The sequence below is a fragment of the Rana temporaria genome, chromosome 3, assembly GCF_905171775.1.
Source record: "Rana temporaria chromosome 3, aRanTem1.1, whole genome shotgun sequence".
Taxonomy (NCBI): domain Eukaryota; kingdom Metazoa; phylum Chordata; class Amphibia; order Anura; family Ranidae; genus Rana; species Rana temporaria.
In genome coordinates, this window is record NC_053491.1 from 356,123,601 (window position 1) to 356,151,370 (window position 27,770).

Consider the following 27,770-nt stretch of genomic DNA (forward strand, 5'->3'; position numbering starts at 1 on the left):
AAAAAACATACAAAACACACAAAAGCTGCACATAAAACATAACCAAAACCATCTAGTACTCCTTGAATACAAGTTCTTGGTGGCTCCCCTATGGAACCACCCTATGGACCATAGGGGAGCCACCAAGAACTTGTATTCAAGGAGTACTAGATGGTTGTGGTTATGTTTTATGTGCATCTTTTGTGTGCTGTATGTATTTTGATATGTGTACATTGAGTACGGTTATAGCCAGGGCTGGACTGGGACAGAAATTTGGCCCTGGACTTCATCCAGACTGGCCCACTTTGACAGGTCTCTTCCATGGCAGCTGGGCAACTCCCGCACCCCAGCCACCCAAGCCCCCTCTCCCCCTTCACTAGCTACTAGCAGTTCTACTTTTATTAGAGTAGAACGGCTGGTACTGGTCCTCTTATAGGCAGAACCAGTGGGGAAGCTAAACATTATTTAACCCGGGGCAAAGAATCAGTTCCGTGCCCCCCTTATGGGTAGGGTTGCCAACTCATCCCTTTAAAACAGAACACATATTAATTACACAGGTTCTGTGGCTGATTAAGGAGGTAATTAAACTCACTTGGTGCCTTATTTGCATTAAATTAGCCTCAGAACCTGTGTAATTCATATGTGTTCTATTTTAAAGGGATGAGTTGGCAACCCTACTTATGGGACAAGATTAGGCAGAAGTGAGAAACTCCCAGGTCATAGCTGTTGAGTCAGCTGTCTGCCCCCTCCCCCATGCTCCTCTGTCGTCCCCCTTGCTCCTCTGGTCCTCCCCCTGCTTCTCTGTTCCCCCCAGGTGAACACTGCGGGAAGGGAGAGACAAAGGAGCAGAGGGGGGCGGCAGTCCGCTGTCACTGAAGCCGGCCCACTGAGCCATCGGCCCACCGGGAAACTCCCTGTAGTCCCAATGGCCAGTCCATCCCTGGTTATAGCCCTTGTATTTAGTGTGTTATTGTCCATATTCTGTATATAATTGATTAGGATGAGGTACCAGACCTATATGGTCTACCAAATGGGGGTCTTCCTCCCAATTTCCTATTTTCATATTACTGTAGTGCAGGGATATGCAATTAGCAGACCTCCAGCTGTTGCAGAACTACAAGTCCCATGAGGCATAGCAAGACTCTGACAGTCACAAGCATGACACCCAGAGGCAGAGGCATGATGGGACTTGTAGTTTTGCAACAGCTGGAGGTTCGCTAATTGCATATCCCTGCTATGCATGAACACAAATCACTAAATATTCCATAGTGCAATCACTTCCCTTGAAAGTGGCTGGAGAGAACTAAAAAAAAAAATTATAAAAATATTTTTAAAAAAATCATGTCCTGTGTAAAGCTGGCCATACGCCATACAATTTCCTTATTCAATTCCCTTTGATTTTACCTTCAACTATGTAGTGCAAGGGCCTGCCTGATTACATACAGATTGAAAGTGTTAAGGTTTGACCTCCTATTATATGGTTTTGGTAAATCTAAAGGAAAGCTGTAGAAGAAAGATGTGTAATTTATGGCCAGCTTTAGTGAATGATGGAATACTAATTAATTAATTGATCAACAGGATACAGGTTTAACCTGTTCAGCTGGGTGACGTGTTTCCTATAGACTCGGCTTGGTTGTGGTTGCCCAGGAGAGAAGGGAGTGATTGCTGCTGGTGCTGGATCGCCTGGTAATTTGGATGTGTGTGATAGGGAACGATCTATGGTAGGAATGTTGCAGATTTGTCCCTAACTGAATGATCGATGGCTGTGATTTTTACAGATTTATCACTAACTGAACATTCTATGGCTGGAATGTTGAAAAGTAAGGTGCTGAAAAGTCTGGTAATGTAGTATGAGTAACCTGAGTTTTCATGCACTAAGGGACTGACACACATAGTTACAATTACTGTTTGTAGATCCGTTTTTAATTTAGTAAAAAAAATCATATTTTGTTATAGGTATTTTACAAATCGCAATGAAACCTTTTTGTATAAAATAAGCCAGTATTATATTCAGAATAAATACTCCCTCATTTAGGGGAAATGGCACTCTGCTCCTCTCAATACAATACACTGCAATAAAAGCTATGACGGTATCCCAGCAGCTAACTGTCCATTGAAATAATCTAACAAAGTTGGCATCTAGTAGGGTTGTTGCCTGCTGTATCAAACTTTTGGGTGGATTTTTTATTTAATTTTTTTTATTTTATTTTTTTGTGTTCCCAGCTAATTTTCTGGCTGTCTGACTGTGCGCACCTGTAAAATATAGATGTGACTTTTTTTTAACTGTATTATGTTTCCTTTTTGCTTCAATGCATGTTTGGTGTGGTTTTGAAAAGCATACCAAAGATTCAGAAATTTTACCAATGTAAATTATTTATTTTGTAAATCTGGTCAAAAAATAATCAGCGTGAAAGGGGCCTATGCTCTATTCGCACTAGTGCTATTTCAAATGTGACGCAATGCAAATCGCTTGGTTTACACCTATGCAGGTTGTGAGTGATGTGTTTTTCAGGTGCGTGTTTTTTTTAACAATTTTGATGTGTGTGTGTGTGTGTGTGTGTGTGTGTGTGTGTGGTGTGTGTGTGTGTGTGTCCGTTGCCTTGTGGGAGTAACCAGCAGAAATGCATCAAAAACGTAAGCACTGCCATTTTGATGCATTTCCATTGAAGTCTATGGAACCAAAAATTAAACCTACTGCGGGAGAAGGGGAAAAAAATCTCTGACCCTTTCCTTAAAACACACCTGTGGAAAGAGCACAGATGTGAACATGACCCATAGGAAGCCATGTTGGACTGTAGTGTGCTTCTGCACTGAAAAGCATAGGTGGGCCTTCAATGGTGCCTGTTCTCAGTGCAACTCAGCATGGTGTGATTTATGAGAGGTTTCTGTATTACTTTGGTGTGATTCCAGGAAGGATGCCAACTCATCCCTTTAAACCCAAACCTATATGAGTTACACAGGTTCTGAGGCTCATTTAATGCAGATAAGGCACCAAGTGCATTTAATTATCCCCTTATTCAGCCAGAGAACCTGTGTAATTCGTATGTGTTTGGGTTTAAAGGGATGAGGCGGCCATCCTAGATTCTAGTGCAGTTATGGCCCAGTAGAATAGGCAAACCGCATCCAAGTTGCACGACCTAATTGCACTGAAAATCTTATTGCAGCAGGGTAGACTTGGCCTTATGTGTAGTCTCGGGTTACACCCACGGGTGGTTTGGCCCATGAGCATCAGCTCCCAATGTTTTTGGGCAGCTGCCAGACACAGGTAACGGTACTCAGAATTGTGCTTTGAGTCTAGTAATCCAACCAAAATACACTTAACGCAGTTGCAATGCCTTGCAGGCTGATTGCAAAAGAAGAAGGCTCGGTTCACACTTGTGCGATGCGGGAACCCTGCAAATCCACTGCGGGTTCCCGCATCGCACCCGTCTCGCATGATAGTTCACACTGCCATATGCAAACTGCTGGGAATGCCAATACAATGTTAATGACACCCCCATTTCAGCTCTCATATCGAGAACTGACCGTTTAAACATGAATCCATGCGATCCCGCACCATGCACAAGTGTGAACCTGGACTTAATTACGTGCTTTTTTTTTTTTTTTTTTTTTTTTTACTGCAAATATATGTGCATTTATAATTTTGTTGCAAAAGGTGGATATGCAGTGCTCTCTATATAAACTTTTTTTTTTTTTTTTTTTTTTCCTCCACTCCTTTTCAGTACACGTGCACAAAACGGTAACAGAAAAGTGTCAAAATCTGCAGTATCCTATGAAAATACTTCTGTATGCATGTCCAGCTCTTCCAAAGAGTCTGGTCCTTCAGCTTAGAAATTGCCCTTTGGAGAGGCTCCAATGCTGTGTGTGCATTGGTAAACATCCTGTAGGTTTACCTAAGCAAACCAAAAGCCCACGCTGTTCTCATCAGTTGGGATGTCTTCATATGCATTATTATAAAGCAGCCCATTCGTTTGATTGGGCTGCCAATATTAGGAAAATAATAAGTTGCGCTATAAAAAGTGAATAAACATATTTGAAATAAATATAATATATGAGAATGTACTCCTAGAGGCAAGTACCCCTGTAGTCATACACACACACACTGCAAAGTAAAACATATGACTCAAATACATTCAAATAAGTGACATCAATATTGGAACAGAATGAGGAAGGGAAGGAAAGTCAATCACAAGTCAAGTGAACTGCCAATATGCCAGGACAGATTATTATTATTATACAGACAGTTTTCGCAGCGCTTTACAACTTGAGGGTAGACAGTACAAATACAATACACTTTAATAAAGTAGGAATCGGAGGGCCCTGCTCCTTAGAGCTTACAATCTAAGATTGTACATACTGTATTTTCCACTAAGGCGTGATTTCACACCTATGCATTTTTAGTGCTTTTTTTTTTTTGCTTTTTTTCCTGTAGCGCCCCCTGGCTTTCAGCATGGGCACTACGCCTAAATTTAGTGGGACGGGAGAGTTACTTTGCTCGCTTCCAGTGTTTGTTTAAATTTGGGACCTTTGTCATTCTGGAAATATTCACTGGGTCAGTCTGTGGTCAGGAAGTGCAATGCCACCCCTGGCCGGCAGCTGGCGCCAGAGGGGTTCTAGCAGATCAGATCTTCTCTCAGCAGCCAATTAGAGGATGTTTTCCCTCGCAGGGCATGCTGGGGGAGGGTATATCTGGGACAGAGGTCATGTGTTGAGGTTCTTCTTTTCCGTGGGGTCCCCGTTCCAGGTGCGGTACCCACCTTCAGGGTACGCGCATCCATGGACCCCGCCGGCGCGGCCCACCTGGCCAGAGCTGAACTCTGCAGCGAACCTCATCCTGATGAGAGAAGGGATCTCAGCGTTCCACTGGGTTCCAAGGCCTATTGAAAGAATCCCAGCCTGGGGTCAGGTGTCCGGACCACTGACAGGTATGCTTGCTGTCATCCGGGGACCATTTATAGAAAAGCCTACTGGGAGCATTCTCCTTCCTTATTCACTCAAGTCCTCTATTGGAATTGGCCTGTGGCAGGGGCCCTAGAGACAAGTCTGTGTGAGAGACCTGTTCCTCCTAGTATTATCCTAAGTGACGCTCCGGCTGCCGGGCCTATCATAGGAGTCTGTCCGGGGGCACTTCACCCACTCCGAGTAGAGTGGCGACGTGTAACCAAATTGGTTCAATGCAGAGCAGTGTATTGCTCAGTTCTATATCCAGGCCTGATACCGATGGTTCTCTTCTTCTTCCTTCATCAACTTTGACCTCCCTAAATTGTGTTGATGTTGGCCGTGTTTGGCCTGGGCAATAAAGCATTGAAACTCTTTATTGAATGTCTGGACCTTCACTCACTGTTGCTATTCTCACTGTTTTTTTTTTTTTTTTTTTTTTGCAGATTTGCACTACAGCCAATTTAACAATTTCCTATGGACCAGGTTCTGTAGTGCAAAAAGCACCAAAAATGCATAGGTTGTGCGCTGCCATTAATTTTTAATGGCATCCAAATACATGAAGGTTGTTACAACACATTGGTGCCAAAGGACTACTTGGTTTTGGTAAATCTGAAGACAAAAATCTGCAGAAAATCGAATGGTGTGTGTGGGGCCTTAGATTCAAACCTGTAAACAAAGTGCCAGTAAAGGCCAGGTCTTCAAGTGCATACCAATTTACGACATTCTAGCTGTACCGTTGCATTTTTTTTTTTTAGTGTTTTTTTAATAATTCAGTTTACCACTAGATGGCAGTGTAGTCCTTTCTGATGGTTGTCTGACCTAAAAATTCCTTTTCAGTTTCTGTATAGCTGGGCTTGCCAACTGTGCATAAAAAATACAGATTGTATGAAAATAAAATGCAGACAAAGGCTGTGTTTGGAAAATAAAAATGGCCACAAAATTTCCTGCGCTTGAGTATAAACAGATTACAATATTTTATCGCCTCTAAAAATGATTTTTGTTAAATGGAGACGTTTTCTGTACTCCAGTGTGATGAGCAATTGTCGCACAACAGTTACATGCCAACATTTAACTACTAAAGTGTTACTTCTACAACACAGCTGTGCAGGGCCGTCTTAATAGCATAATTGGCCCCTGGTCAAAGTAATACTCTGGGGGCCCCTACAATGGAGACAGTGCAGGTAAACGGACATCAAGTAGGTAGGAGACAGACAAGTGGGAGTTTCCCCTTTTGGGTGGAGCTCCACATTAACTACATGAACAATCATTCTGTACAGCAAAGAAACACTACATCCCTTCCTTCGAGTCCCGAGCATTCAAGCTGCCAGGGGTGGGGTCAGAGCATCACTGGCGCTCCGGCCCTCCCTGCTGGCTGTGAAATGGGTATCATTCTGCACAGCGAACCCCTGCCAGCCTGCCTCCCCTGTATATCTATCACTCTGTGCCATCATGGGGCCCCCCAATTTTGAGGCAGCGTGGGCTCAAGGACCAGCTGCTTTGGGGAAAGTGCAGGGGCCCCCCATGCAGCTGGGTCCCCTGGGCAGTGCCCAGGTGTGCCCTCTCATTAAGACAGCCATGCAGCTGTGTACATAAAAATGTAGGCCTTAATGTTTTTAACGCTTCTCCTAGAGGTGTGTGTGTGTGTGTGTGTGTGTGTGTGTTTGTTTGTTTGTTTGTCTGCCTCTTGACACCCCTGTATGTTGGCCTATGTGTCCATGCACACACCTGCATTTAGAAGCAGAAATCCCCACTGCCAGCAGTGTTTTAGCAGGGAAAAATTTCTAAATGTGTGTGTGTGTGTGTGTGTGTGTGTGTGTGTGTAGTACTACCCCGGGAGGAGCTGCTGGTTATTTTTGGGTGGCACGTTGCCTCTATTTTCTCGCTGTCCAGGGTGAAAGGAGAGTCTGAAGAATTTCAATGTTTACACAATGCACATCTTTTTCTTGTATTTATTTTTGCAGAACTTTAGAAAAGAAGGGTGGAAGGGTAGGTAGGTTCAGGTGCATAATCGCAAATAGGGAAACACTCCTGCTTCCCACAAACCGTTCTCGTCGCCAGAGTGGGTATTGCTCTCCCGGATAGGTCCCTCTCACTGGCCTAGCAGCAGGGATGGCGCACAAAGTAAAGTACAGTCTCTGCCACAGACCTTCCTTTATGAGGAGACACTTTGGTCCGGAATCCTCTGCCACAGGATTCAGCCCCCGCATCTCTCCAGCTTGGCTTCAGTAGAACTTTTGGACCCGACAGGCGACACTCTCAAGCCCTCCTCAGACAGTGGTATCCAACCAAAAAGCTGCAAAAGAACACACAGGGGGGCGCAAACACCTAGTGCATTACTCAAGGTTTATTGGAGAACCAAATAGCCAAACTAATACTCGCAAACAACCAAAGTAATGTGCAAGACATTCTCTGATGGTCAATCAAGGTGATGACAGATGACCACACAATTGGACATGTGCATTAGTTTTCGTTCGAATTTCAGGTATTTTTATTAGTTCTAACAAGCGAAAACGAACGTGCAGAATCTGAAAGATCCGACATAAAAAAAATGCTTTGTTTTCATTGCTAACTGTTTGATATAGATAGGAGATTCAACATGATGCTGACAATAGTAATCTGTTTCTATCGAACCTGTGGTCGAATGTGCCTAACCTTAACTCTATTAGTCCAAGATTATTTGACCTGGAGAGGAAAGATTCGACATTATAGAGACAGTGTTTGGGTAGACCATTCGACATGACCGACGAAGATTCGACGAAACAACGAAAAACGTACAAACGTCAAATCTGTCATTGAAGGCTTATGGTGTCTGTCGCAAGTTCTAAGAAGATTCGACAAGCAGCTAAACTGTACAACGCCGCAATCGTATATTTTCGGTCAAAAGCTCGGCCCATAGGCTATAGAAGAATTTTGAATGTTGGTTGACTAGTAGTAGTAATTTATAAATATAATTATTACTAGTGTCATACAACATTAACATTGTTCTTCTATAGCTTGTAGGCAGAACATTTGACGGAAATGTACGATTGCGGCGTCGTATAGTTTAGCTGCTCTGTCGAATCTTCTTGGAACATTCGACAGACGCCATAAGCCTTCAATGGCAGATTCTACCTTAATTCGGATTTTTCTCAAAAAAGCTTTTTTTTTTTTTTTTTTACGAAACGGATAAAAACGAATTTCTGTAGTAACTAAATACATTTATTTTTTGGACGAAAATGAAAGTCCGAAACAAAATATTTCAGTGTGCACTTGTCTAAACACAATTGGCAAGCTAATGTGTTTTGGGGACACCTCCCCTTCCTCAGAGCTCATCTCTAAGGAAGGGGATACATCCCTGAAATGCGTTTATCCTGCTTACATTGTCAATTTTGTGGTTATCCATCAGAGAGTGTCTTGCATTATACTTCTGTTTGTGGGTATTAATTTGGCTTTTTGGTTTCTCCAATAAACCTAGGGTAATGCACTAGGCATTTGCGTTCCTTGTGTGAATTCTTTTTCTTTTTTGTGTTTTTATTCCTCCCCCTTTTTTTTCTCTTTTTTTTTTTTTTTTTTTTTTTTCCCTCTTAAACCAAATTTGCCCTGTCTAACCATTCACATTAAATACAGAGGGTTTAGTTGCACACATTTGCAAATATATGTGGAAGCTGAAGTGCCCATGTCAAGGTTCCTATGTAATGCAGTCCCAACTCTAAAGTTTTAAGAGTCTCCAAGTTGGAGCATGTATAGGTTTGGATACATTGAGGGCAGGCTTGCCTCGAGGGAGCCCACTCTCTAAAGGCATAGGGACACATTGAACACCTAGCAATAAGCACAATAGCAGCTAAAGGCATCCAAAATGACCCCACACTATATCGGCTCTTCACTGCATGATCTAAAAAAGAAGGTTCCACTTTGATCAGGCCTCTCTGGATTTGGTCAGTATTGGTCCCTTGGTGTTGCAGTGTGTGGCTGCAAATGGGCCCACCCGTTCACCATGATGATTTCATAAACCTAGTTTTCTTCATAATAATAATAATAATAATAATAATAAACAATTTTGGACTGATTTCTGGGTTTTTTTTTTGTTTATTTTTTTTTGTACCAGTATCCAACGCTATGAAAAGTGCTGCATCTGTTCTCCAGTCACCGAAAATGGCTACGGAGTATGTTGACAAAAGGAGTAAGCCAGAAAAACCTTCAACTTCCTCTTCTAGTAGAGCACTTCCACTCAAGTCTAGCAGGCAAAAATCCACAACATCAAAAACTCCAGTTAATCCGGTTTCTACGCCAGAGGACATTTTAACAACAAGTATTAGTCGGCTTTCTGTGTCTGATAAGCAAGGTCACACCAGGTGAGGTAGACAACAAAATATTTTATTTTGGGAATGTTTTACAGACTGGGGTGGACGTATTCTATTGCTGTAGACTTGTGGTTTTATTTCTGAGAGTACCTCCACTATTAACAGTCAAACCATGGAAATTAGAATTTGTAAAGGAATATGGACAAGAAGGGTGTCATGTGTGCTTAATCTTTTATTTTTATTTTTGTTCCAAAATGTGTTTATTAACTCTTCAGCAGTAACAGGTAACAAGACATATGGCATAGCAGTATTCATAGATACATAGAGTGGGTACCTGCGGGCGCAGCCGCTAACCCTTACACTTATAGAACATAGGTAAGCATCACATAGCGGCAGTCCATCAGTCGTATGTGGTAACCATCACATGGAGCTTCAACAATCAGTCCCATATGCTTGTGAGTGTGGGTTACGGCTGGAGGCGATGATGCGCCGAATGCGTAATCAACGCGGAGTAACCTAAGCCTTGGGTAGAGCTTCCAGGGAAAGAAAGTGTAATAATCCCTATAACTAGCCCTAGGGCTTATCGAGGGCAGTGGTGGAAGGCCAACCAAAGGTGAACACCTACATGTAGGATGAGTTTCTAGGCGTATCGCCCTAACCTTAACTCAGTTCTGGTGGCAGGGTCTTTCCGCATAGAGACGTCCCCGTGAACCGGAGAGGGCGTGAGTATATTTAACCAAAAAGATAAAAAGGATAAAAGGTAAGGAGGGAGGGGATTGGGTCGGTGGGGGAGGGAGCAGACAATGGGGGGGAGTGGATTGGAGGTGAAATGCAGCCCGCCACAGCTCAGCGGGGGAGGAGGAGGCTGGGTTTCAAGGTCAGAGTCGTCAAGGTCAGGCTGTCCTGTAGTCGGCAGTCGTAGTGAAGTGTTTCCAACAAGCCCATGTCTCGTTGAACCTCGCAGGGTTGTCATTGGCTTGATGGATAAGATCTTACATCTCCATTGTTCTTTGGATTCGTTGGAACCAGTCGACTAGCGAGGGTGGTTGTGGGGATAGCCACCTAATCGGGATGCACATCCTCGCCGCGTTCACCATGTGCATGGCCAGTGATCGGTTGTAGCCCCTCGGGAGCGTCTGGGCATGGTGGAGGAGATATTGCGCGGGCGTAAACTCTAATGTATCTGTTGTTATGCGTGCAATGTGATTGTGGACCTCTGTCCAGTAGGAGGTGAGTGACGGGCATGTCCACCACATGTGGAGGAAGGAGCCCGTCTCCTGGTGGCATCTCCAGCAGATTTTCGGGAGCGTGGGATCAATTCTGTGTAGTTTGAGCGGAGTCTTGTACCACCGGGAGAGGAGCTTATACACGTTCTCCTGAGTTTGGACGTTAGCCGAGCCCTTGTGGGCCCGTCTGTATATCGCTTCCCATTCCACCTCCGTGAGATCAAGAGCGATATCCCTCTCCCACTGTTGGTTGGCCCAGTGTATTTTGGACGAGTGCGTGGAAAACAATAAGCCGTAGATTATAGAGATAAGGTGTCTTTGTGGTCCCTTACTGGCACAAAGGTTCTCGAAGGGGGAGCAGGGTCTAGACCAATGGGGGTTCGGGGCCGTTCTGTCCAGGAAGTGTCTGATTTGTAGGTAGATCCAGAAAGGGAACTCGTCTTTGTCGGTCTTAGCTGCCAGTTCTGCTTGGAGCAAGAGTCTACCTGAGGTAAAGAATTGGCCCGCCCGTACCGACGCATGAGGCCAGCCGTCTGCCAGAAAGGCAGGGTGCATACCTGGGGGGAAGTCAGGGTTCAGTCTGATGGGGGGGTCAGTGGGCCGCTTTGGTCCGATAGTTTGTGTTTGGTGCATGCTTCCCGGAAGCCCCGCAGCGATGGGAGTATGAGGGGATGGTCCCTGCAGGCCGGGGGGGTGTTGCCCCGTGAGACCCATGGCAGGTTGGACAGTTGGAGGGAAGAGAATGATTGTTCCAGCCCCACCCACTGTTTGTGTGTCCCATTGGTGGCCCAGTCCACTATTCTAGTGAGGCTGCATGCTAGGTAGTATTTGTGGAGGTCTGGGAGGCCTAGGCCACCTTGTAGTTTGGGGACCGTGAGCCGGGCATAACTCGGGCGGGGGTGGGTGCCTCGCCACACAAAGGTCGTGCAAGCCGACCTAAAGGATGAGAAGAACGCCGGGGGGAGCTTGATGGGGATCGCTTGCATGGCGTACAATATCCGGGGGAGGATATTCATCTTGATCACCGCCACCCTACCGAACCAAGACAGGTGTTTCGAGGACCATCCCCTCAAGTCCTTCACTACCGCTTGGAGCAGCGAAAGATGGTTGAGGGCGTATAGGTTCGAGAGGGAGGCGGGGAGCTGTATCCCCAAATATGTGATGGCTCTGGCGCTCCATTTAAAGGGGAAGTTTACCTGACACAGGTCACACAGGGTTTGAGGCAGGGAGACGTTCAGAGCGCATGATTTGGAGATGTTGATTTGCAGATTTGAGAGGAATTTAAACTCCTTAAGATCCTTCAGGAGGTTGGGGATAGTCGTGAGGGGATCTCTTAAAAATAGGAGGATGTCATCCGCGAACGCGGCGAGTTTGTAGGTCCGGTCTTTTATGTCAATCCCTTTGATCGTCGGGTTCGCCCTGAGTCGTCGTAGGAAGGGTTCTAGAGAGGACGAAAATCAGGGGAGAGAGGGGGCATCCCTGGCGGGTCCCGTTCGAAATGGAGAAGGCGTCCGGCAGGTGGCCGTTCACGCTGACCCTCGCCGTGGGGCCCGCGTAGAGCATAGTTATATAGTTCAACATGAGCGGCGGGAGATTGGTGGCTTCGAGGGTCGCACGCATGAAGTCCCATGCCACTCTGTCGAACGCCAGTGGTGTATATTTAGAGCCGTGACGGTATTGTCCCGTGCCTCCCGGCCGGGGACAAAGCCGGCCTGGTCCAGGTCTATGAGTTTGGGCAGATATGGGAGGAGCCTGTTTGCAATCGTCTTAGCGAACCACTTAAGGTCCACGTTGAGGAGCGAAATGGGTCTGTAGTTGGTCACTACGGTCAGGTCCTTGTCTGGCTTGGGAATGACTACTATGTGGGCGGACAATAAGTCTCGGGGAGGGGTGTGGGTGTTGGCGAAGGAGGCAAAAGCCGAGACAAAAAACGGTGTGCGGACCTCGGCGTAGGCCTTGTAGTACTCTGCGGTCAACCCATCTGGGCCCGGGCTTTTGCCCGCTTTCAGTTGTTTTAGGGCCGGGCCCACCTCATCACCGTTTAGGGGCCTGTCTAGTTCCGTCCTAGCCTCCTCCGTCAACTTGGTAGGGCCGTATTGGCGCAGGAAGTCGGCAATTAAGTCTTGTGTGTTTTGAACGTTCTGCGTAGTCGGGGAGGGTAGATTATACAGGCTGGAGTAGTACTTAACGAATAGCTTAGCAATGTCTGGAGAGGACTGCACTTTTCGGCCTTGGTCGTCTGTCAGGAAGTGGACGGTCGCCTTGGCTCTTTTGGATTGCAGGGCTTTCGCCAGCATTTTGCCTGCTTTGTCACCGTGTTCGTAGAAGGATTTCTTAGCCAGGGCATAGCTACATTTAATCTTTCTACCGATAACCTCCAGGAGTTCGGCCCTGGCCTGGCTCAGTTCCTGCAGTGTCGCGAGAGCTAGCGAGTGTTTGTGGGCGGACTCCAAGCGCGCAATCCTCTCTAGTAAAGTGTTGTAGTGTTTGCGTCGTTCCCTATTGCGTTTGGCGGCTGCGGCTATCAGAAGGCCCCGAACCACACATTTGTGTGCCTCCCAGTTTACGATCGGGGACGTGTCGTCTGGATTATTTTCCCGGAAATACGCCGTGAGAGCTTCCTTCAGCTCCTTAGCTACTGTCGGGTCTGTGAGTAGGGACGGATCTAGCCTCCACACCCTCGCTCGAGGGTGGCAGGGGGGAGGGGTCAGTGTCGCTGATATCGGGTGGTGGTCCGAGAGGAACATGGGCTCTATGTCCGCAGCAGTCAGCTTGTGTAGATCTTCCTGGCTAACAAGTAGGTAGTCGAGTCGGGAGTATCGGTTGTGTGGAGCCGAGTAGAATGTGTAGTCCCTGCATGTGGGGTTTAAGGCTCGCCATGTATCGTGGAGGAGATGGTCCTGGAGGATCGCTTTAATCCTCCTCAGGGCTGCGTATGGGGTCGATGATGTGCCAGTGGACGTATCCAGTGCTGGGTTGAGGGGCACATTGAAGTCGCCCCCCAATATCAGCATTCCTGACTGAAAGGGCGTCAGTACCTCTGATATGGATCGAAAGAAAGGGACCTGGCGCGTATTTGGTGCATATATGTTGGCGAGTGTGACGGTACGGTTCAGGTACGAGCCCTTCAAAAACAGGTACCTACCCTCCGGGTCAGCCAGCGACTGACACTGTAAAAGGGCATTTTCTAGCTACCAGTATGGAGACCCCCTTCGTCTTGGCATGGGAGTTTGTGGCGTGGTGGACAAGCGGAAAATTAAAATTGTGCAGTTTGGGAGTGGCACCTGATTTAAAATGCGTTTCCTGCACAAACACCACGTCTGCCTGGGCTCGGTGCATGGCCAGGAGGAGTTGGGCTCGTTTCTCAGGGAGGTTCAGTCCCTGCACGTTCACCGAGATCACTTTCAGTGTGGGACTAGCGGTCTCTGTCGTCAAGTCCGTCGTTGTGGTCGTCCCTACAGGCGTGCAGTAGCACGGGGGGTGGCGGGGAGCTTCTGAGCTGTGGCGGAGTGAGGGTAGGCCTCGGGCGGGGGTCTCCCGGAGGCAGCCCTAGGGTCAGAGACTAGACGGGAGGGAGGGCAGAGCCGCTGTCAGGGCTACCACCCGTCTGGTTCTTGAAATGGGATGGGGGGGGGGGGGAAGGGAGGGTCCTCGCGAGAGGGCGGGTGTTCGCGGGGAAGGGGAGGGGTCCGGAGTGGATACCAAAAAGCCCTCCTCCAACGAGAGGGGGTGTGAAAACCGATTTAGATGGGGGGATCTATGTCCCACCACCTACCTAGAGTGAAACACACAATCGGTATGTTGCGGCCGCACGGGGCACCCACACCTAGAGGTAGGTCCGGGCACCACCGCGCGGTACGTCCGGGGGTTGGCCGAGTCCCAGCCAGAAAACGTCCGCTATGGGTGAAAAAAAAAAAGTAACTACTAAGGAGAACCTGAGCCCGTGTCGCCACCTCAGAGCGGTCAACCTTGCGTTGTCACAAGGGGTGAGATCCCAAGGGCACCCAGCTGAGGATGGACGTGGTGGCATGGGCCTATTCCGTTGCTATAGGGGGTCTGCCATTGGTGATACCGTACAGTCCCGGGTCCCAGCAACATGGCCCGCTGCAGAGTGTGTCGTTCCCCACCCGATGCCCCCCCCCCGCGGCCGAGCCGCCACCGAGACGTCGGAGCCGAGCCGCCCGCGGGGGGGCGGCGAGAGAGAGAGAGACACCGGCACCCCCATCCCGCCACAGGCGAAACCTCCCGATCCCAAGACCCCGGTAAATCGTCCGCTAGCACATGTGTATGCCCAGTAACCGGGCAGCAATCCGTTCACGTTTAGTCTAGATGAAGGACGGGATAACGGGAGCACGGGATCGCGAGCGCATACTTATCCAGAGTCCGGGTTGCGATCAGCTCTGTCCGCTCCAGCGCCAGGTGTTGTAGAGGTGAGACAGTCTGTAGGGGTAGTCTTCGTGCGGGGCGGAGCGGGGGCCCGTCGGTGCTAAGAGGTCCGGATGAGGGAGCGCTCGGGCCTTGTGTCGTTGCTTGACCGCGGCCCTACGAAAGTGTCACTGTCTGCCATGTAGGGGGAGTTTCCCCGGGCGGGGACATCGTTCCGACTCGCCGGGGGTCTTGCGCAGTGTATTTGCAGGCCTCGCACTAGGAGCGGGGGTAGAGGAGGAGTGGCACAGTCGTCATCATCGGTCCAGGCAACGAGAGGCGATCCGGAACGGGCATCCAGGGCTGGGGCTCCGGTGTCGAGGTCTCGGGTCCGTCGGAAGCTATGTCTCCCCGGAAGTGGCGCGGTCGGGGCGTGCCGGAAGAGGACGGTGCACATTCCCAGAGGTCCGGTGGCGGAGGCGGGCGCGGGGCATCATGGGGGATGTAGTGCGGAGGCCGGCCACGTCACAAGGATTCCAAAGAGCTGCAGGGGGAAAGCTAGCTCGTGATGTCACACTCCGGGGGCGTGGAGGTGGAGGCCGTTGGTGTGAATCGCTGGGCGTGGCAACAGTCAGAGCGGGAAACCGCGTATTCTAGCAGCCTCTATGAGACACAGGGAGTTCAGGCACAGTCTCCACAAGTAAAGTTTTAAAGTTAGTAAACACCCAACGTGGCAACTAACACGCCAACAACACAGTGGGTAACAGTTTCTGTATGCAGGTATCTGGGCAGTCAGCGGTCTCTTCGGGCTCTTCGTGACCCCGGCGAGGATAGTGGACCTCGGTCCCCCCTGGGCCCCGGAGCTGCAGTTGAGTTGCGTGAGCCGGAGTGAGATCTTCTCCTACGGTATCCCGTCGGTTGCGTTTCCATGCTGTCTGCCTGAGGTCCATTCCAGCGGCCCACTGAACGGCGGTATATGGCATACCATTCAGGGACCGCGACGGGCTGTATACCCAGGGCTTCAAAAAAGTGCGGGAGGTCCTCAGGAACCTTCAGCTGTACGGTGCGGCCCTGGTGAGAGGCCGAGAGGCAAAAAGGGAACTTCCACTTGTATGGTATGTTCTCCGATCGCAGGACCTCTAGCAGGGGCTTGAGGTCCCTGCGGTGTTTCAAGGTGATCCCCGAGAGGTCCTGGAACAATTGGATCGGGGCTCCTCCGTGCTGAAGGCGCTGTCCCCTGGCCCGCCTCAGGATCTCCTCCTTCAAGCTGTAATCAGTGAGGCAGCATATAATGTCTCTGGGGGGGTCCGTATCTCTGCCTCTAGGGCGCAGTGCCCTATGGATCCTCTCCATGGTGATCTGCGTGTCTAGTGGTCTCTGGAGGATTGAGTTAAAGATGCTTGTCACTTTGGGCCGGATCCGGTCACTCTCCACAGCCTCCGGGAGGCCCCGCACGCGCAGATTATGGCGTCTTCCCCTGTTCTCCAGGTCCTCCAAATGGCGGTTGACCTCTCGCAGCTGCAATGTGTGGTCATCAATTTTCCTCGTTGAGCGCTGGTGGACTAGGTCGTGATCCTCCAGGATGGTCTCCACTGCCTGCACTCTCCCGTCCAGCGCTTTAAATTCCAGGCGCAGGTCGGCAATGGCCGCCGCGAGCGCCTCTTTGATGTCCGTCGCCACCGCCCTCAGATCCGTGATGGTGATCGGCTGTGACGCCGGTACCGGGGTCGGTGCGGAGTCCCGTCCCCCAAAAGCTCCCGGGGGGGGAGCGTGTGGAGTCGCTGAGAGGACGATCTCTGGCCCCTGAGATGAGGTCTGTGAACGGCTTCCTCGCGTTCCCTGGCGGGAAGCCGCCATGTTCCCGCGGCCGGTCCGGAACATCTCCGGGATATTGTGCTCAAGCGCATCAGTGTGTTCCCGGGGGGGGAACGGGAGCGGGAGGCGGAGGACTGCCTCGATGCTGTGCCCATGTCTCTGGTGGGGAAAAGCGGGTGGAAGGTGCCCAGGGCCGGACTGGGAATAAAAACCAGCCCTGGAAAAATGTCATACCAGCCCCATAGTTTTAAAAAATTTCGGACACTAGCGGGGGTTAAAAGTGCCCCACTGCCCCCCGAAAAGCACTGCAAAAAAGTTAGTAAAGCACCGCTAAAAATTGCATCGCTTTACCGCCGACGCCCCCAACGCCTCAATGTGAAAGCAGCCTAAGGTAAGGGGGGGGGGGGGGGTTACTGATATAAGGGGGAAACCTTTATATCAGTGTCCCTTTACATTATTGTATTAACTCCCCCTTACATCAATGACCCCCCCCCCTTAGGCTGGCCTTGCGGCGCTGTCACTGACCTCCTTTTAGGTGCACCTTGCAGGGATCAGTCAGGCGGCTCCAGCTTGGTGGCTCTGGTTTTCCTATAGTCTCCTTTCCACAGTCCACTCACCTCTGACTTCTCCCGTGACCCCCATCCCAGCGACACTCCCACTCTTGACTCCTCTCCAAACTCCCTCAGAGACTGCAGACTTCACATGATACAGGAGATGGTCAGAGACTGCAGACATGATACAGGAGATGGTCAGACTGCAGACATGATACAAGAGATGGTCAGAGACTGCAGACATGATACAAGAGATGGTCAGAGACTGCAGACATGATACAGGAGATGGTCAGAGACTGCAGACATGGTACAAGAGATGGTCAGAGACTGCAGACATGATACAGGAGATGGTCAGAGACTGCAGACATGATACAAGAGATGGTCAGAGACTGCAGACATGATACAAGAGACCAATGCAGAGAGAACAGGCAAAAAAATATATATAAATGCACATTTTTTTACCTGAAAATTTTTTGTATTTATTATTATAATAAATACATTCACATTTTATTATTATTTACAGTATATTATTATTTTATTATAATACATAAGTTAACTCCATGAGAGAGTGGCTACAATGGCGAGAGAGAGAGAGAGAGAGAGAAAGGGGTTGCAATGGTGAGAGAGAAAGGGGCTGCAATAGTATGAGAGAGAGAGAGAGGGGCTGCAATAGAGAGAACGAGAGGGGCTGCAATAGAGAGAACGAGAGGGGCTGCAATAGAGAGAACGAGAGGGGCTGCAATAGAGAGAACGAGAGGGGCTGCAATAGAGAGAACGAGAGGGGCTGCAATAGAGAGAACGAGAGGGGCTGCAATAGAGAGAACGAGAGGGGCTGCAATAGAGAGAACGAGAGGGGCTGCAATAGAGAGAGAGATATAGGGGCTGCAATAGTGAGAGAGAGAGAGGGGCTGCAATAGAGAGAGATATAGGGGCTGCAATAGTGAGAGAGAGAGAGGAGCTGCAATAGAGAGAGAGGGGCTGCAATAGTGAGAGAGAGAGGGGCTGCAATAGTGAGAGAGAGAGGGGCTGCAATAGTGAGAGGAGCAGCAATAGAAAGAGAGAGGGGCTGCAATGGTTGGAGGGAGAGAGGAACTGCAATAGAGAGAGAGAAAGAGGCTGCAATGGTGGGTGAGAGACAGGAGCTGCAGTAGAGAAAGAGGGGGCTGCAATAGAGAGAGAGAGGGGCTGCAATGGTGAGAGAGATAGAAGTGCTGCTATAGTGTGTGAGAGAGAGGGGGCTTTAATGGTGGGAGAGAGGGGGGCTGCATTGGTGGGCGAGAGAGAGAGAGGGGGGCTGCAATGGTGGGAGAGAGAGGGGGCTGCAATGTTGGGGGGAGAGAGAGAGGGGGGCTGCAATGGTGAGAGGGAGAGAGGGGGGCTACAATGGTGGGAGAGAGGGGAGCTGAAATAGTAAGAGAGGGGGAGAGAGAGGGCTGCAATGGTGAGAGAAATGGGCTGCAATAGTGAGAGAGAGAGGGGGGGCTGCAATGGTGGGAGGGAGAGAGGGGGGGGCTGCAATGGTGGGAGGGAGAGAGGGGGGCTGCAATGGTGGGAGGGAGAGAGAGGGGGGCTGCAATGGTGGGAGGGAGAGAGGGGGGGCTGCAATGGTGAGAGAAATGGGCTGCAATAGTGAGAGAGAGAGAGGGGGGGCTGCAATGGTGGGAGGGAGAGAGAGGGGGGCTGCAATGGTGGGAGAGAGGGGAGCTGAAATAGTAAGAGAGGGGGAGAGAGAGGGCTGCAATGGTGAGAGAAATGGGCTGCAATAGTGAGAGAGAGAGGGGGGGCTGCAATGGTGGGAGGGAGAGAGAGGGGGGCTGCAATGGTGGGAGAGAGGGGAGCTGAAATAGTAAGAGAGGGGGAGAGAGAGGGCTGCAATGGTGAGAGAAATGGGCTGCAATAGTGAGAGAGAGAGGGGGGGCTGCAATGGTGGGAGGGAGAGAGGGGGGGGCTGCAATGGTGGGAGGGAGAGAGGGGGGGGGGCTGCAATGGTGGGAGGGAGAGAGAGGGGGGCTGCAATGGTGGGAGGGAGAGAGGGGGGGGCTGCAATGGTGGGAGGGAGAGAGGGGGGGCTGCAATGGTGGGAGGGAGAGAGAGGGGGGCTGCAATGGTGGGAGAGAGGGGGGGCTGAAATGGTGGGAGAGAGAGGGGGGGCTGAAATGGTGGGAGGGAGAGAGGGGGCTGAAATGGTGGGAGGGAGAGAAGGGGGCTGAAATGGTGGGAGGGAGAGAGGGGGGCTGCAATGGTGGGAGGGAGAGAGGGGGGCTGCAATGGTGGGAGGGAGAGAGGGGGGGCTGCAATGATGAGAGGGGGCCTGCAATGGTGGGAGAGAGAGGGGGCTGCAATGTTGGGGAGAGAGAGAGAGGGGGGCTGCAATGGTGAGAGGGAGAGAGGGGGGCTGCAATGGTGGGAGAGAGGGGAGCTGAAATAGTAAGAGAGGGGGAGAGAGAGGGCTGCAATGGTGAGAGAAATGGGCTGCAATAGTGAGAGAGAGAGGGGGGGGCTGCAATGGTGGGAGGGAGAGAGAGGGGGGCTGCAATGGTGGGAGAGAGGGGAGCTGAAATAGTAAGAGAGGGGGAGAGAGAGGGCTGCAATGGTGAGAGAAATGGGCTGCAATAGTGAGAGAGAGAGAGGAGGGGGGCTGCAATGGTGGGAGGGAGAGAGGGGGGGGGCTGCAATGGTGGGAGGGAGAGAGGGGGGGCTGCAATGGTGGGAGGGAGAGAGAGGGGGGCTGCAATGGTGGGAGGGAGAGAGGGGGGGCTGCAATGGTGGGAGGGAGAGAGAGGGGGGCTGCAATGGTGGGAGAGAGGGGGGCTGCAATGGTGGGAGAGAGGGGGGGCTGAAATGGTGGGAGAGAGAGGGAGGGCTGAAATGGTGGGAGGGAGAGAGGGGGCTGAAATGGTGGGAGGGAGAGAGAGGGGGGCTGCAATGGTGGGAGGGAGAGAGGGGGGGCTGCAATGGTGGGAGGGAGAGAGAGGGGGGCTGCAATGGTGGGAGAGAGGGGGGCTGCAATGGTGGGAGAGAGAGGGGGGGTTGAAATGGTGGGAGGGAGAGAGGGGGCTGAAATGGTGGGAGGGAGAGAAGGGGGCTGAAATGGTGGGAGGGAGAGAGGGGGACTGCAATGGTGGGGGGAGAGAGGGGGGGGCTGCAATGGTGGGGGGAGAGAGAGGGGGGGCTGCAATGGTGGGGGGAGAGAGGGGGGCTACAATGGTGGGGGGGAGAGAGAGAGGGGCTGCAATGGTGGGGGAGAGAGGGGGGGCTGCAATGGTGGGGGAGAGAGGGGGCTGCAATGGTGGGGGGGAGGGGGGCTGCAATGGTGGGGGGAGAGAGAGGGGGAGCTGCAATGGTGGGGGGAGAGAGGGGGGCTGCAATGGTGGGGGGGGAGAGAGGGGCTGCAATGGTGGGGGAGAGAGAGGTGAGCTGCAATGGTGGGGGAGAGAGGGGGCTGCAATGGTGGGGGGAGAGAGAGAGGGGGACTGCAATGGTGGGGGGAGAGAGAGAGAGGGGGGCTGAAATGGTGGGGGAGAGGGGGGCTGCAATGGTGGGAGAGTGAGAGGGGGCTGCAATGGTGGGAGAGTGAGAGGGTGCTGCAATGGTGGGAGGGAGAGAGGGGGCTGAAATGGTGGGAGGGAGAGAAGGGGGCTGAAATGGTGGGAGGGAGAGAGGGGGACTGCAATGGTGGGGGGAGAGAGAGGGGGGCTGCAATGGTGGGGGGAGAGAGAGGGGGGGCTGCAATGGTGGGGGGAGAGAGGGGGGGCTACAATGGTGGGGGGGAGAGAGAGAGGGGCTGCAATGGTGGGGGAGAGAGGGGGGGCTGCAATGGTGGGGGAGAGAGGGGGCTGCAATGGTGGGGGGGAGGGGGGCTGCAATGGTGGGGGGAGAGAGAGGGGGAGCTGCAATGGTGGGGGGAGAGAGGGGGGCTGCAATGGTGGGGGGGGAGAGAGGGGCTGCAATGGTGGGGGAGAGAGAGGTGAGCTGCAATGGTGGGGGAGAGAGGGGGCTGCAATGGTGGGGGGAGAGAGAGAGGGGGACTGCAATGGTGGGGGGAGAGAGAGAGAGGGGGGCTGAAATGGTGGGGGAGAGGGGGGCTGCAATGGTGGGAGAGTGAGAGGGGGCTGCAATGGTGGGAGAGTGAGAGGGTGCTGCAATGGTGGGAGGGAGAGAGGGGGCTGAAATGGTGGGAGGGAGAGAAGGGGGCTGAAATGGTGGGAGGGAGAGAGGGGGACTGCAATGGTGGGGGGAGAGAGAGGGGGGCTGCAATGGTGGGGGGAGAGAGAGGGGGGGCTGCAATGGTGGGGGGAGAGAGGGGGGGCTACAATGGTGGGGGGGGGAGAGAGAGGGGCTGCAATGGTGGGGGAGAGAGGGGGGGCTGCAATGGTGGGGGAGAGAGGGGGCTGCAATGGTGGGGGGGAGGGGGGCTGCAATGGTGGGGGGAGAGAGAGGGGGAGCTGCAATGGTGGGGGGAGAGAGGGGGGCTGCAATGGTGGGGGGGGAGAGAGGGGCTGCAATGGTGGGGGAGAGAGGTGAGCTGCAATGGTGGGGGAGAGAGGGGGCTGCAATGGTGGGGGGAGAGAGAGAGAGGGGGACTGCAATGGTGGGGGGAGAGAGAGAGAGGGGGGCTGAAATGGTGGGGGAGAGGGGGGCTGCAATGGTGGGAGAGTGAGAGGGGGCTGCAATGGTGGGAGAGTGAGAGGGTGCTGCAATGGTGGGACAGAGAGAGGGGGGCTGTAATGGTGAGAGGGAGAGAGGGGGGCTGTAATGGTGAGAGGGGGCCTGCAATGGTCGGGGGAGAGGGAGGGGGCTGCTGCAATGGTCGGGGGAGAGAGGGGGGCTGCAATGGTGGGAGGGAGAGAGGGGGGCTGTAATGGTGCAATGGGCCTGCAATGGTCGGGGGAGAGGGAGGGGGCTGCTGCAATGGTCGGGGGAGAGAGGGGGCTGCAATGGTGAGGGGAGAGAGGGGGCTGCAATGGTGAGGGGAGAGAGGGGGCTGCAATGGTGAGGGGAGAGAGAGAGAGGGGGGCTGCAATGGTGGTGGGAGAGAGGGGGGCTGCAATGGTGGTGGGAGAGAGGGGGGCTGCAATGGTGAGGGGAGAGAGGGGGCTGCAATGGTGGGGGGAGAGAGGGGGGCTGCAATGGTGATGGGAGAGAGAAAGGGGGGGCTGCAATGGTCGGGGGAGAGAAGGGGGCTGCAATGGTCGGGGGAGAGAAGGGGGCTGCAATGGTCGGGGGAGATAAGGGGGCTGCAATGGTCGGGGGAGAGAAGGGGGCTGCAATGGTCGGGGGAGATAAGGGGGCTGCAATGGTCGGGGGAGATAAGGGGGCTGTAATGGTCAGGGGAGAGAGGGGGCTGCAATGGTCGGGGGAGAGAGGGGGGCTGCAATGGTCGGGGGAGAGAGGGGGGCTGCAATGGTCGGGGGGAAAGAGGGGGCCTGCAATGGTGGGAGGGAGAGAGGGGGCTGCAATGGTCGGGGGAGAGAAGGGGGCTGCAATGGTCGGGGGAGATAAGGGGGCTGCAATGGTCGGGGGAGATAAGGGGGCTGTAATGGTCAGGGGAGAGAGGGGGCTGCAATGGTCGGGGGAGAGAGGGGGGCTGCAATGGTCAGGGGAGAGAGGGGGGCTGCAATGGTGGTGGGAGAGAGAGAGGGGGGGCTGCAATGGTCGGGGGAGAGAGGGGGGCTGCAATGGTGGGGGGAAAGAGGGGGCCTGCAATGGTGGGAGGGAGAGAGGGGGCTGCAATGGTGGTGGGAGAGAGAGATTATACAGTTTACAATTTGCAGAAAAGGTAGGGGGAGAGAGGGGGGCTGCAATGGTGGTGGGAGAGAGAGAGGGGGGGCTGCAATGGTCGGGGGCTGCAATGGTCGGGGGAGATAAGGGGGCTGCAATGGTCGGGGGAGATAAGGGGGCTGTAATGGTCAGGGGAGAGAGGGGGCTGCAATGGTCGGGGGAGAGAGGGGGGCTGCAATGGTCGGGGGAGAGAGGGGGGCTGCAATGGTCGGGGGAGAGAGGGGGGCTGCAATGGTGGTGGGAGAGAGAGGGGGGGGCTGCAATGGTGGGGGGAAAGAGGGGGCCTGCAATGGTGGGAGGGAGAGAGGGGGCTGCAATGGTGGGAGGGAGAGAGGGGGCTGCAATGGTGGTGGGAGAGAGAGATTATACAGTTTACAATTTGCAGAAAAGGTAGGTGACAGAGAAAGGGGGGTGCACCATGCAACCCCCCCCCCCTCTCTCTGCACCTACCTTTTCTGCAAATTGTAAACTGTATAATCTCTCTCTCACACCACCATTGCACGGTGCACTCCCTCCCCCCCCCTCCTCTCTCTGAGATTATTATACAGACAGTTTACAATTTCCAGGGGCAGCAAAGGTAGGTGACAGAGAGAGGAGGGGGGGCCCGGGGGGTGCACCGTTATATGGTGAGAGAGAGATTCGAGACAGTCAGTATACAGGATGTGAAATCTATGTGTTCTTTACCTTGTGCTCCAGGGTGGCCGGGCGTTCACTTCTTCTCCTCTGCCTTCACATGTGACATGGGCGGTGCTGGCGCCGCACGGGAAGATGGAGCAAGATCTGACGTTCGGGTCTTCCTGCTCGGCTCCTCCCCTCCCTCGTCGACACGTGACATGATCGCTCCAGTCAGCGCGGGAAGGAAAGTGCAGCGGCGAGCATGGCGGCCGCAACCCGCCGGCGGCCGGCCCGCCGCTGCTTTTAACATACATCATTAATGTGTGAGGCATTAACATGACAGTGAGTAACACTGGAGAGGGCAGGCGTATAATTGAAAGTGCGGCCGCGGCCGCAATGGCGGCCGCCGCCGTGGCCCACAGGCAGCTGAGCTGACACATTTTTGATTGGCAGCAGGCGGCCTACCGGGAATTTTCCCGGTCTCCCGGTAGGCCAGTCCGGCCCTGAAGGTGCCGCTAGAACTGATAAGGGCTCTGAGGTGGCAGGAGCTCTGTGATCAGGCAGCCATCTTCCAGCTCGGCCACGCCCGCTTAATCTTTATTGTGCTCTGATATATTTGGTAAAATCCATGAAACCCAAAGGCGGGAGCTTGGCCTTTGTGTCTCCTCAGGAACATGAAGGGTGCTTGGCTCCGAAGGTGCATGCAGAAACACTAAGGCCAGAAGTATGTAGAACCTTGCCCAAATGGTTTCTTTAGTGAAGGGTAAAGTTAATGCTGCAACATACAGTACACATATATTTAAAATAAAATGTTGGGCTCTCATATTTGTAGCTACAATCTAGGAAGGCTGTCTTCTGTTCCAGCATAACTATGTCCCTGTACACAAAGCCAGTTCCATGGTGTGGAAGAACTAGTCCTGACCTTCAGCCTATTGAAAGGTTTTGGGATTGATTGAGAATCAGTCTTTTCACAAATGTGTGCGTTTTATTATATATATATATATATATATATATATATATATATATATATATATATATATATATATATATAATCCCTATCTTCACCACACTTTTTTTTATTTTTTCATAAATAGATTTATTATTAATTTGTGTGGTAAATGTGCATCAGTTCCCTCACACCACACTAGAATCTTGTGGAAAGTACCCAGAGTAGTGGAGGCAAGTTAATAACCTTGGTTTTGGACTGGGATGCCCAACACTATTATATAGTGTACTTTGTGGTGCGTTCTGTGCTTTACTCCACTTTGAGAGGGGGTCAGTTGTAGGATTGGGGAGACACTAGTTCCAGGTGCTTTAACAGGAAAAAATGTTTTGCTGAAATTACTGTTTACATGGTATAGAGACATAATAGTTAACTGATTCCTTTTTAAAAATGATTAAAAATAGATAAAAATCCATCATATAATGTACCTGCAGTTTCTAGTTTGGTTTTTGCATGTTTCCTGCTTCTGTGATGTACAGGGCAGTGATGGTTTGGAAAACGAAACTGATTGGTGCTGAGGGGTTTTAGACACACACAGTAATCACACCTCCTTGATTAGTGACCACAGAGAGAAAGCTCCCAGGACTGTGGTTATCAGGAAACAGACAACCAGGAAGTGTGGAGATCAGAGAAGAATTACAGCAACTTGAGAGCAAAACGAACAATGAGGGCATAAAAACAGCACTGCATTACGGTAAAGGAAGCTATTTAAGATTAAAAAAAAAAATCCTTTACAAACCCTTAATTTGGGTTAAAACCAACTTCAGGCCAGATTAATTTATCACTTTCTGCTTTTTTTACTTGGGAAGCGCAACACATGAAAATGCACAGAAAAATGTAAAAAAAATTTGCAGATTGCAACGTACCACAAATCTGAATAGCCTCAGTGAATAACATTGCTTTAAAGAGGCATGTTTTTCTTCAAAGCATGAAAACGCTAGGGTGTGAATGGGGCCTTAAACTAGAACATATCTGAGAGTCTCTGCTTATACTGACCTTGTGTCTTGGTTGGTGCTAAATGACTATGCAATATTAGCTGAAGCTTCAGCCAATGAGTTTTAAGCAATAAATACATTTTTAATCTGAGAACAAGTGCTTCTCTGCTCTAATGTGTTTTATTTTCCTTAGAACAACTCGGCCAGGCAAGTCAACACTAGAAAGGAAAAACCCTGAAACAAAAGGTGTGCAATCTCCTCCTCTAAAATGCAGCACTTTGCTAGATGTAGCTGATCTAATTTTGAAGAATGTCTGTAAGAAAATAATCATTATGGCTGGAGCTGGAATAAGTACACCAAGTGGCATTCTGGATTTTAGGTGGGTTATGTGGCAGATTTTCTGTGCTGTAAAATGCTTTTGACATGAAATGAAGCTAGGAGTGGTGGACATTTAGAGTTGGTTGACACTGGGGCGACCTGGGATCCGACTTCAAGTCACGCGGTCGAGAAAATTAATGGAAGTGAATGGGAGCTGTCTTAATGTACACTACGACTTCAGAAAAGGTTCATGTACTACTTCAATCCGACTTCTAGGCAACTTGTACCCATTGATTTCAATGGAAGTCACCTCAGAAGTCGGATCACTGTCTTAATTGAAGCAACAATACAGGAAGATAACATGCATTTCTCAGGCAAACCCCTCCCTCCCGCAGAGCTGATTGTTGTTTGATTGGCCACTGGAAAGCCTACTGTCCTGGAGGCAACTTGCCTGATTCATACTCAAGTCGTGTCCAAGTTGCCTCCCAAAGTCGTGCTAGAAGTCGTGTTGCCCCTGTGTGATTGGGCTTTTACTGTTCCATTGCACTTTGTAGCAGATTTGAACAAAAAGTAAAGCTTTCCTCCATTGGCAACAAATGGTGCATTTTCTGAAGTTATTTTACATTGTAACCTTGGATAATCCAAGAAGAATTTACCAAATTGTGTGGGAACTGAGAACCAAATTTTCATATAATGCTTCATACTTTTAGATGAGCAAGGCCCTGTCTTTACTGCACTAGATACTTTTGAAAAGGCTTTAGATTTAGGTTTTTCACATTTATTTTTTATTTATTTTTCTTTGGATTTATTTTGCATACTTGGTTTTCTCATTACTTTTTTGTTTCCTCCTCGTGTTTTTGACTTTGCTGTGTCCACTGGGCTCTTTGTCCTTTTTTTAAAGAAGATATGGAGTTTTTAGGCCTCATGTACACTTGATGTTGTAAAAACGCCAGTAGCATTGCTGCGTTGGCAAGTTTAAAAAAAATAAAAAAAAATAAAAAACCTCTCTGCTAAAGTTATGGGATCAAAAAGCTCAAACGCCAGTTAGCCATGTGTTTTACAGCTCAAAAACTCCTCAAAACCCACTAGTTCTGAGGGTTTTTTCCAGACAGAAAACGCCCCAGCCCAAAAATACTGATAACCGCTTTTGTGTGCATGAACACATTAGGATGACAACATGCTGGGGAGTTTACTGGCTGTAGGGGAAAAAAATGCCAGAAGACAAAAACTGCAGCTGTAAAAACATCCAGTGTGCATAAGACCTAAAAATAAACGGCGAACCCCCCCCCCCCAGATGGGAAAGTGGCGATTTGTGGCCTTGCCTTCCGATGATGTGGTCCTGGATCCAGGGTAGGGCTCCTCGAATCGATTATTGCTGCCCAACTGCTCCTCGCTTCAGCTTGCCGAGGGAAGAGCCAGGCCATTGCTTCTCCTCCACAGCTGAACAAGAAGTGGGTCCCAGCCAATCTGGTCTCAGGACCAGCTTCCATTACATTAATTTGCTAATGTCACACATGTGGGTGGGCTTGGGGCACAGTGCTCTGAGCCCACCCTTTTTTGAGCCCACCCTTTTTTAAGCCAATTGGAGCCTGCTTTAAAAAAAAAACAAAAAAAAAAAAACATTGAAATCCATGCATTCCGCGCCCTGCATGGAGATTAGAGGTCGGGCGCATGGCTTTGGGGGGGCGGCGCCACTAATCAACAGATCATTAATTTACAAAAGTCCATAAGATTATATGTGCATTTTAATGTCTTTTTATGCATGTTTTTCTTGTAAAATTCTAGCTTGTTTGGATATTTAACAGTCCCATCTTGGATGTGTTGTCGGCAGATTCGGAGCTCTCACTTAAGTGACCATCCAACAATCGCTCTTTTTGCTTCTCCAATGACAGTTAAAAGGGGATGTTGAGAAAGGAGGGTGGATAGTGGTGGTAATTCTACTGCCACAGAAGAAGAGGGAG

General features: G+C 50.8%; 1 protein-coding gene across 3 annotated transcripts in view; it reads left to right on the top strand.

Annotated features, from left to right (window-relative positions):
- Positions 1-1,559: 1,559 nt before the first annotated feature.
- LOC120932667 (NAD-dependent protein deacetylase sirtuin-3-like) overlaps positions 1,560-27,770 on the top strand; it is a 41,561-nt gene continuing 15,350 nt past the window's right edge. Inside the window, exons 1-3 of one of the 3 annotated variants that reach the window (XM_040345209.1) lie at positions 1,560-1,665; positions 9,005-9,251; positions 25,685-25,870. In XM_040345209.1, the coding sequence (XP_040201143.1) occupies positions 9,016-9,251; positions 25,685-25,870 (422 nt within the window). In that variant the 5' untranslated portion in view covers positions 1,560-1,665; positions 9,005-9,015. The other 2 variants (XM_040345210.1, XM_040345208.1) reach the window with 2 other exon arrangements.